At 49.0% G+C, this 10,982-nt stretch overlaps 1 protein-coding gene and 1 pseudogene across 1 annotated transcript; one reads left to right on the top strand and one right to left on the bottom strand.

Annotated features, from left to right (window-relative positions):
• The first annotated feature begins 4,062 nt into the window (after positions 1–4,062).
• On the top strand, positions 4,063–5,909 carry TACSTD2 (tumor associated calcium signal transducer 2). The gene has a single exon (XM_024571141.4). It carries the CDS (start codon positions 4,214–4,216, stop codon positions 5,180–5,182), a length of 969 nt encoding a protein of 322 aa, XP_024426909.2. The 5' UTR covers positions 4,063–4,213; the 3' UTR covers positions 5,183–5,909.
• Positions 5,910–9,252: 3,343 nt separating this feature from the next.
• On the bottom strand, positions 9,253–9,928 carry LOC112314486 (cysteine-rich protein 2 pseudogene; annotated as a pseudogene).
• Between the last annotated feature and the right edge of the window lie 1,054 nt (positions 9,929–10,982).

The following is a 10,982-nucleotide window of genomic DNA, read 5'->3' as shown; positions in this document are numbered from 1 at the left end:
CTCACTTGTGTGCCCTACACAATTAGCTATTGTTTGCTCTTCATGAAACCAAAACTTTCTAAAATATCTTTGTACAATTAAGGAAAAGAGAGAAATCAAAGAAAACCTGAGGAACGTGAGATGAGGCTCAAGCCTCTCACTTCGATCCTCTTGCGTTTTCGTTCATCTCACTGCACACTTGCAGTCAGGAGGCCCGGGCCTGGCCTCACCACGTACAAGCATGTGACATGAGCAAGTGTGCCCTTCTCCCAAGGCCTCTGTTTCCACATCTGTAAAATGGAAATAATGATATCTTCCCTGCCTACTCCCCGGGGGTGTTGTAGGGGTTTCAGCAGATATGGGGAGCAGAAATGTTAAGGCGCTGTCTGCATCTAGATATTCTCCACATTTCTGCACACTGGGGATTGGGATGAAGAGGGCTCTCGGGCAGCTCTCCATCTGAATGCCCAGGTCCTGGGACTGATCCTCAGATCCCCACTGTCACCGGCTCTATGCAGGAACCTTTAATGATCCTCACATTCCTGAGACGTCTGATAATAACAGCTAATACTAACTCTACTTAGCATGTGCCAAACACTGTGTCAAGTATTTTCTATTCTTTATCTTGAATCATTAAAATAATTATGGATGGTAAGCTTTTTTATTTATCAAAGAGTTTTATTTTTGTTTTTTGTTTTTGTAAATCACACCCTTAAATATAAAACTGATGTCTTGGTATTGGCCTTATACCAAAGAAAATCATATAATCAACACTAAGTCAGAAAACAGCACAGGAATAGAAGAAGTACAAAGTTCAATGGGGGAAAAGCATGTTCTTAACAAGATGGGAAGTGATCCTTTTTATAGACATTGGGGAAATGTAGGCTTTATTGCTCCCATTGTATAAATAGGCAATCGGAGGCTCAGAAAGGTGACGTAAACTTGCTCAAACCCACACAGTCAATGAATGATGTGAAACCAGAACTTGAGGCAAAGTCCCACCAGATCCAAAGTCCATTTTCTTTCACCCACATTACACTGTTTGCCTCCAGAAGTCCTGCCTGCTCTTAGCCTCATCGGTCACATCCTTCCTCCCTACAGCCACACAGCTGATAAAGGTTTTGGATAAAAGCAAAAATAACACTTGGGGTATTATTACCTGGAGTCCCTTGAAATTAGGTGTTTGGAGGGTAGGTTAGGGTGGGGATAGATGTTTGCGGATGGCGTAAGAGATGGGAATTGGATGGGGAGAGGAGTACTGAAATGGTCAACAAGGACACTCCTAGGAAAAGTGTATTGATGCTGCAACGTTCTGGGTACAGCTCAGCATTAATTAGCCCAATAAACGTTACTCAGTGCCTAATATATGCTGGTGCTTCGGCAGCAGTGTCCAGATGTGGTTCTTGCCCTTGATGTACACTTGACAAGTCCGAGTTCATGGAATGCTTTCGTCAAATATTTAGAAATTAAAATTTAAAATGATTAAAAAAGATACAAAGCTAACAGTGATATTTTGCACATCTAGGCAAGAACCAGACAGAGGGAGATGGAGAATCAGAGCTGGGGCTGTGCTTACTTAGTAAACTCATCCTGCTGTTTGCATGCCTGTTGGAGAAAGCCTGGCAGAACCACAGCACTGAAGAAAGTGGTGGCCAGGTGGGTGTCTTCCATTCATGCCATCTTCCACAGAGGATATTGAAGGAAGAATTCTTTTATCCATTTCTTAGCAAGAATGGAAGATGACAGAGGTCTGGAGAACTCAGAGCACTAGCAGGAAGAAGGCCCAGCCATCTGGGGCTCTCCTAGCTAAGGAGCCAGAGACAACTGTATGCATTCCTCAGTCCTGAGACCCCTTCCCCATCAGCTTTCCTCTTGCCAGCCTGGGACCCACTGAACTATCAGGCAGGTAGCTTTACCAGTTATAGCAGATTGTGGCTACCTCGTCAGTAGCTGGAAAAGTGGGAACATAGAATAGGTATTTTAAAAATAAAAACACAATCTAACATTTTTACAAGTTACAAAGCTTCGGCATCTACTATCTTATCTGTTTAGATTTAATTCTCTGAATGATACACATAGAGAGATGCTAATATTTCAATTTTAGAGGAGAAGGCAGAAGTCCAGAGAAGCCTCTGTTGCCATTCTCATGTGTTACGGAAATTAGGACAGTACAAGGAAGGGGCATTTCCCTGTGTGTGCAGAGAAGGCTTTCTGGAGGTTACCAAGGGCTGAGGAGAATAACGTGATTATGTGCTAACTAGATAAAGAAGGGGAAATTCCAGGTAGATGACTCTACAAAGGCTTAAAAACATGAGGAAGTCTAGAGAGGCTGGCAGGAAAAAGAGGAAAATGAGAATGATGATGATGGTGGTAACCATGACAGCAGCTAACACTTCCCTACAACTCCTAAGTGCAGATACTGTTAGAATAGGTGCTGTTCTGAGCAGGCCCTACATTAATTCTCATACCTACCTTGTTAGGTAGGCTCTTTTATTATCCCTATTTTACAGATGAGGCAACTAAGGCACAGAGAAGCTAAGTAGCTTGTCCAAAGCCATATATGATTTTGTGTGCTAACCTGAACAGCATGAAGTTTATCCTTGGAGCCAAAAGCACCTTTTACTCTGTGCCTGAGGGATTCTCAGCAGAGAGGAGATGGGGACAGATTTGAGATTGAGAAAGCCTTCTCTGGGGGTTGGAGAGGGGAAAAGAAGCTGGAACACCTGTCTTGGCTAGTGGCTATAGAGAGCCAACAACACCTGATGCTTGTTAGTAGAAATTGCACCCCCCTACACCCCCCGCCCCGGTCTCTGCTTTCTCTACCTGCAAGGGGAGAATATATTTCTGCCTACTCGCCTTAGGAATTACTTGAAAATTAATTGGGTAGAGGGGAATGGCTGGCTTTCATGTATTAAACACCTGTAGACATTGCTACTGCTGGTGTTCTTTAAATTCTGAACATATAAACTGCACTTGGACAGAGGAGGTGGAAATAATTACAGCTTGTTAATTATTGTTACTCGTACCAAAGCTTTAAAACCCTGGATTTTCTCCCTGATTCAAAAAAAAGAGGTTGCAACCCCTGCATCCCACTGAAGTAGCCACACAGTGGCAGACAAGAAACTTCCTGCAGGCTCCGTTCTTTCTTTATTTGCGGTTGTTCAGCTACTTACATGGAACACAGAAAAAGAAAAGCAATATTTTGCTCTTTAAGAATCAAATTCTACGAAGAACTCCTTACAGTCTTGCTGGTTCTTTTTAAGAATTTATTCCTTTTCGTCTCTCTACATTGAGTACAGGCATACCTGTTGTGTTTGGGGGCGGGGGCAGGGACTGGTTAACAGAACTTCCTCCGCACTGAACACCTGGACTCCAGGGTGTTTTACCGTGATCGCTGAGTAACAGAACTGCTGCCTAAGCTTTCTTCAGACCTGCATCACTCCGTTTCCATGAACATTTAAAGGTCTCCTAACAGCCAGGCAGAGAACCAAAGACCTCTCCCAGAAATCTGAGGACACTGACGGCTGGGCCACTTTAAGTCTCTAGCCTTAATTTCCTCACCTATAAAATGGGTCTGGTGGAGGGCCCATACCTGTCAGGACTGAGGTGAGGATGAGATAATGTTTGTGAACTGTAAACTATGTAAATGTGTGCGATTAGAGAACTGGGAAACGAAGCGAGGGCGTGAAAGAACTTAAAGCGCGGATGGAGGTTGGGAAAGGGAGAGAGAAAAGGGGGCGGGATAACAGCAGTACAGTCCCACGATACTTTTCAATGAAATTTCTGAGAATTCCAGACTAGGAGAGCGGCCAGGACGCCCCAGGTGCTCTGCTGGAAGCCGCGTCAAGGGCGGGCCCGTCTCCAGGTGGAGCCGGACCGGCCGGGGGCGGGTCACCGCCAGCCCGCAGGTGAGTATCGGTTTTCCTCTCTCCGGCTCTCGGTCCAGAGGAGGCGGGGGAGGCTTCTGCTCCCCAATCCTATCGCAGGAGGCGCAGGGCGGGCTGCGCCTTCTGTGGGACGAGGACGGGGGGGAGGGGCGTGCAAGATGTGTCACCCAAATACCAGAGGGTGAGTTGGCGGCGGAACCAGCCGGGCAGGTCCGGCGGAGTATAAGAGCCGGAGGGAACGGCCAGCGGCAGACGGCCTGAGACTGCCCCAGACCGCGGAGCGGGGGAGCGCAGCAGAGTTCCAGCGTCTCGCGAGCCTGCGTCCCGGCCGCGCACCTCGCCCCAGTATGGCTCGGGGCCCGGGCCTCCCGTTGCGGTCGCTGCCGCTGCTTCTGCTTCTGCTGCTGGCGGCGGTGGCCGGCCAGGCGGCCGCCCAGGACAACTGTACGTGCGCCACGAATAAGATGACCATCTGCAGCCGGGAACGCCCAGGCGGCCGCTGCCAGTGCCGCGCGCTCGGCACTAACTTCGAAGTCAACTGCTCCTCGCTGACCTCCAAGTGCCTGCTGCTCAAGGCGCGCATGAGCGCCCGCAAAAGCGGCCGTGCGCTGGTGCGCCCCAGCGAGCAGGCGATCGTGGACAACGACGGCCTGTACGACCCCGACTGCGACCACCAGGGCCGCTTCAAGGCGCGCCAGTGCAACCAGACGTCGGTGTGCTGGTGCGTGAACTCGGTGGGCGTGCGCCGCACCGACAAGGGCGACCAGAGCCTACTCTGCGACGAACTGGTGCGCACCCACCACATCCTCATCGACCTGCGCCACCGCCCGACGGACCGCGCCTTCAACCACTCGGACCTGGACGCCGAGCTGCGGCGGCTCTTCCGCGAGCGTTACCTGCTGCCTCCCAGGTTTGTGGCGGCGGTGCACTACGAGCCGCCCACCATCCAGATCGAGCTGCGGCAGAACGCGTCGCAGAAGGCCCCCGGCGACGTGGACATCGCGGACGCCGCCTACTACTTCGAGCGGGACGTCAAGGGCGAGTCGGTGTTCGCCGGCCGCGGCGGCCTGGCTGTGAGCGTGCGCGGCGAGCCCCTGCTGATGGAGCCGCCGCTCATCTACTACCTGGACGAGAAGCCGCCGCAGTTCTCCATGAAGCGCCTCACCAGCGGCCTCGTCGCCGTCATTGTGGTGGTCGTGTTGGCCCTCGTCGCCGGCGTGGCCGTCCTGGTGGTTACCAACTGGAGGAGGTCCGGGAAGTACAGGAAGGTGGAGATCAAGGAAATGGGGGAGTTGAGAAGGGAACCCAGCTTGTAGGTACGAGCGGGGCAGCGGGCGGGGTGGGGTGTGGGATTCCCGCAGGTTTCCCAGACGGGAGTGAATGAGTCACGCTTCTTCATTCTCGGCCCCAAGCAGACATTTCTCTTCCTAAATTCCTGTCTCTCCGCACCCCACCAAGTTTAACGGGTCTTGGCCTCCTCTCTTTGTGACTTCTGCCTTGAAGGAAGCATTTCTAAAATTCCTTCCCTTTCGGTCCAACAAGTAACCTGAGTCCAAGAGGTAAGGAAAGCCTGGCATGAGGTCATGTTTGAGAATCAAGTGCCTGTATGACAAGCCAGCATCTTTACAAGTGACACCATTAATGTTGAAGGCTTAACTGTGTTCAGATGGGAAATGTCGACTTTAGTGTCTTGGGTTTAAGTTATTCGACTAGCTCCACTTGGCTCGTGGCCTTCTCGAGGAGGAAGGAGTTCTGTAATTGGGCCCGTGTAGTATCCGCATTTACCATCGTTTGCATTGCCGGCCACGTAGGCCCATCACCTGGAAAGAAGTCAGTGTCAGCTGCCTGAGCACGTGTTGTCTTGGTTTGGGGCGGACTGTACCTGGAGACCCGGCGTCCAGCTTCCCGCTCCCTCTTGTTACAGCTGATATTAGTAATGTTTCTTTTGTAAAATGTTTGTACATATGTTGTCTTTGATAATGCTGCTGTGATTTTTTTTTAAAAAAACACGAATTTAATAAAAGATGGAAAAGGCATAAAAGATGGAATTGGTGAAAACTCGCTCCAGGTTTGTATCAGTTTGGTCTCTAATTTCCCACCATTCGGATTTCTAATTTTCAGTTCTCACCCTTTTTCTTTTGCAGGAGCAGGCGTGTTAACAATAACAGGCTGGTCCAATTACTGGTTTTTCTATATGAGATTATTTGGGAACCTCCCTAAAACCGTCGGGAGGCTGGGTGTGAGGGAGGAGGCTAGAACTAGGCTATTGTTGGGAAAGGGGATCAGAAATTCTTCGTTTATTTCTAAACAAGAATTAAGTGGAGAAGGAAACCTTTTTGTTTCTGGAGGTGTAGCTGTCTCCAATCCTTGCCCTATTTGGAAGTAGGTGATACTATTCCTATTTAGTCCTTGGCAATTTACTTAATCCCACACTATGTGGCTATGAGAGAGGTCAAATGACTTTCCTGCACTGATAGAGCCAGTCTGAGAGAGAGCCCTGTGCTGTGGCTCTCTGAGTGTGTGCTGAGGTTGTTTTCCTCAGATTGTTAGTAGCAATGTGCTTTTAAAATGTGTACTTCCTATTCGCTGTAAAAACTAGCAACTTGTCTCCTTTACACTTACCTCCTCGTTTTCAGTCATTCACATTCCTTTCGGTGAAGTGCTTGATAGCCTATAAGGCCAACAAGTTCCCGCAGTTCTTTGGAAATTACTGCAACAGTGGGCATATAAGGAGTGGTCGGTATATCCAAAAGCAAATAGCTGGGTTCAGGCCTTCAGTTTGTTGCTCTGGAATCAGCCTGATGTTTCTCTTCCCACCCCTGCTGTGTCTGTGGTCTTTCCCAACACCTCGGGACTGAAAAACATCAGTTAAGAACTGGGGGACAGAGTGGAGGGGGTGGTGGCTCTCAGGTACTGACCTCCGCCGATCTGGACTGTGGCTTGTGTGCACTGGTAGAGTGGATACTGTATTGCCAGAGATCTCTAAGTCTGTAACCGCTCCTGCTTGCAGGCTCCAAACCATCTCTCTGGCTCACATGGGGCTTAACAGGGGGCAGGGTGAAGGTGGGCTGGCTTCCCCATGACCGGAAGGATGGCTGAAATAACCCAAGTTAGGATGGGAACTGTTATAGTACCACTTGCTGCTTTTGCTTCTGAGTCATTGAAGTGCCATAGCCAAAAGGGCCTTGGCAATCACCTCTAATCTAACCTCTCAATTTACAGAGGAAAGGGCAAGTGACTCATCAAGTTGAATGTTTCAGTGGCATAGCTGGAACTAGAAAGTCTTTTGACTCCTAGTCCAAAATTTCTTTCACTATATCAGGCTGCTGTTGTTTCAAGAGTCACTTCAAAATAATATGTTTTGACTGCAAATATACAGATTAAGGATTGAGTAGGAGGCTGGACAATGGAGAAAGCCCTGAAAAAAAAGAGCCTATTCCTTCACAGAATGTCGCTTCTGGATAATTTCTAAATTTCTGCATTAATTTGGGTCTCTAAACCCTTGCACTTTATTTCATTTGATAGTTTGCAGAGCACTTTCACAGTGTCATCTTTGAGACAGTGGCTTACTGGAAATAACCCCAGTGTTGACAAACTTGAGTTCAATTCTGCCCCACTGGGCAAGTAAGTCACTCAACTCTCCTCACTTGCCTCCTTTGTTGAATGAAACTATAAACCCCTCTCATTATTGCAAAGATTTAATGAGTCATTGATAGGAGTGCCTAGCACACAGGTGGCAAACACAAGGCTCACGGACTGTATCCGGCCCTCCACCTTGTTTTATCCGGCCCGGCATCTTGTTTCTACCCAGTGGCGGCACCGAGCATTCGCTTAACTATTAAGGAGTAGTTACATTTATACAGTCCTGAAATTACATTCCGCCCTTTGAAGGCAACCACGAGGTTGATGTGTCCCCCAGGTGAAAATGAGTTTGACCCCCTAGGCCTAGAGCAATCTGGACTCTTAGAGTTCACTGTAGTGTAAGTTTTCTTCTCTCCTATAGATTATATTCATTTCCTGTGCAAGAAAACTGAGGGCCAAAGAGGTTGAGTAGTTAATTCATGATCACATACCTTCCATGGAACTTTAGAAACTTTGTCTGGTTTCCCAGCCCAGGTTGCTATCTCATGCACCGAGCGGATGGAGATACCTTTCTTCTTCCCTTCCAAGGAAGAGTCCCTCAAACTTCTGTTTGGAAATGTAGCTTGCTGCTGCTGGGGACAGGTCTCTCCGGAACTAGCTGTCGCCCGGGGCTTAGCCTCCACCTCCAGGACTTCCCCTCAAAACTTCCATTCACTGCTTTGTTTTCGAGGGTGGGGCTGCCCTCGGAAGGAATGTGAGGACAGGTGTGACTGACCAGCAGGTTACAGCTTGTCTTTTGAGCTCCCAGGCTCAACTGATTTCCTTGTTTTGGTCACCGGGGTTTTCTCCACTCTGGTTATTTTTTTAATTGGGGCAAGTTTTAAAATCATACCATTTCTTTTCGCTTACATATTTATGGTTTCACTACTTTCCAAATAGAATCCCAGAATGTCAGAACTGGAAAGGGAGTCATTTTAATCCGTGGCTCCCCCCTACAGATGGAGAAACTGAGGCCCAGAGAGGAGAATGGATTTACCCAAGTCAGGCAGATAGAGGCAGAGCTACCCTAGAGCTCCAACACCCTGCTTTCTGTCTTGTCTAATGTTTGTTACACTTGTCTCCCTAGTTACTCTCCTGTTTAAATTTTTCCTTGATCATTTCTGTTCTTAAATTGTGGTATTCTTTAGCTTTTACTGTCGCTTCAATGGGAGATACACTTTGATTAAATGTAAGTGTGTGGGCTTTGAAGTTACCTGGCCTTTTAAACTCCTGTTTTCTTATTTGTAAAATAGATAGAGACTTAGCTAATATGCTTGATTTTTAGGATTAGGTATAATATATGAAAAGATTGGGTATTCCTTTCTTCTTCCCTCCCTCCCTCCCTCCCTCCTGCAACCCTAAAATGCTTTATTGACAGCATAAATCTCCCATCGTGTGTGAACCACATGAGGATGGTGGGCAGGTGCTTGCAAGACAGTGTGAAAAGGCAGAGGGCCCGTCCAGGGATACTGTGAGGCTGTGGCTGGTTATGGCCAGGGCAACAAAAGGAGATAAATAACACTGGGGAGGCATGGGGCAGTAGGAGGGGGAGCGTGGGCAGCCACCTCAGAGAGGGACCTAGCCAGGGCCAGGAGACGCACAGACAGGGAGGCACCAGGACACAAAAGGGCAACACAGTGCTGGGACACAAAGGCAGGCACACTTAGAGAAACAGGGATGGCCTGGTCTCTTCTGAAGACGCCTCCTGTGGCTTCTCCCTCACCCAACATGCAGGCCCTGGACTCCCGGGCAGGATGTGCTGAGACTAGGCGGGACTGGGCAGCTGGTCACTCTCCCCACAGAGCCACGCAGTGGGCCCTGAGGCAGGGGCCTTAGGCTGAACTTTGTCCTCGGGGTCCCTGTCCTAGATGTAGCTGCCCACGGCTCCCGTATTCACTCCCTTGTATCCACAGCAAGCCCTGTGACAGTAAGGCTGGCCGTTGTGCTCCGCATGCCCTCCTGGAGTCAGCGTCTTCCACAGCGCTCACAGCGCAGGCATGGCCTGTGCCAGCCCTTGCCCAGCGACATTACCTTCTCGGCAAAGTAGACCCTCTCGTTGCAACGAGGGTACATGTGGGGTTCCCCGGTGAATGTGGTGATGTTAGTGGCTTTGCTGGGGCCCTTTGAGGGGCCACTTTCCTTCCACTCCTCAGCTCAGGCCACGGGGACCTTGATGGGGCCAGTGACCTGCAGTCCCTCTGCGGAGGACTTCTCATAGATGTTGAAGTCAGCACCTCTGATGTTCATACCTTCATGTCTGAACAGTGTGGTGTATAAGGGCTTGTGGCAAAATGTTTCCCGTCACGCTCAGTGTGGCCCCCAGACATCAACATCCTGCTGCGGCGCTCACACTTGAGACAGAACTTGTGCCAGTCCTTGCCCAGGGAGCTCACCTCAGTGAAGCACACAGTCTCATCGCACTTGGGACACTTGGAGGCCATGGTCGCTGGTGCTCCTGGTGGCTCACACCCTCCACGCAAGCCTGCCTGGGTGTTGCAGCCCTGAGTACACATTTCCTGAATGATCACTGGTGTCAGCATGACAGGAAGGCCCCCAAGCACCTGGGGGAAATAACTACTAACGACAATGTGAATAGTGCCTTCCACTCAACTCCACTCTCTTAAGGAGACACCTCTTTCCCTGAACTTCTGTTAGGGGGACTAGAACAACCTTGGAAGCCACAATTTACAAAGGCGGAGCCACGGCCCAGTTTGCCAGTTCCAAGTGGGACACTCACCTTTAACTGTGAAGTGAGAAGGCAGTGTCTTTGTTTGCAAAGTATATTATTACTGTAATAGTCCTTTCCTTTAGGATAATCTTTCACCCAATTAGCCCCAGTGGCTATCTCAGCATTCCTGTAACAGATAACAAAAATTCAGACACTAGAAGTTAAATTACTTGCCTATGGTCACACATCTAATAAGGAACACATTTGGGATTAGAACCCAAGCAAACTGGTCCCCAAATCCATGTTCTTAACCAATGTGCACACTGCCTCTTATAATTTATAAATTTGCAAGCCAGAGGATACTGGTTTGTACCGATTTATTGTAGTAATACATATTTATTATCTTTCAGTTCTCTAGGTCAGAGGTCCCACACAAGTCTCACTGGGCTAAAATCAAGAGGTCTGCAGGGCTCCATGCCTTTCTGGGAGTGCTGGGAGAAATTTTATTTCCTGATCATTCAGGTTGTTGGCAGAATTCAGTTCCGTTTTAGTTGTGGGTCCAAGATCTCCACTTTCCTGCTGGCCGTGACCCAGGGCTTTCCCCAAATTGTAGAGGTGGCCCACATTCCTCGGCGAATAGCTCCTTTCTCTGACCTTCGAAGCCGGCTATGGCACGTTGAAACCTCCTGTTGTACCTCTCTGACTGTTCTGCCATTGTCCCCTCTCTTTCTGGCCCCAGCTGGGAAAGGTTCCTCAGCTGTGAGCACTCACGTGATTGAGTTGGGTCATTATACTCCCTCAAGGTCTCCAACCTTAATCATACCTGC

Source organism: Desmodus rotundus, chromosome 3, assembly GCF_022682495.2.
Source record: "Desmodus rotundus isolate HL8 chromosome 3, HLdesRot8A.1, whole genome shotgun sequence".
NCBI lineage: Eukaryota > Metazoa > Chordata > Mammalia > Chiroptera > Phyllostomidae > Desmodus > Desmodus rotundus.
Note: the sequence above shows the minus strand (reverse complement) of the source record. Positions and strands in the feature narration are given on the sequence as shown.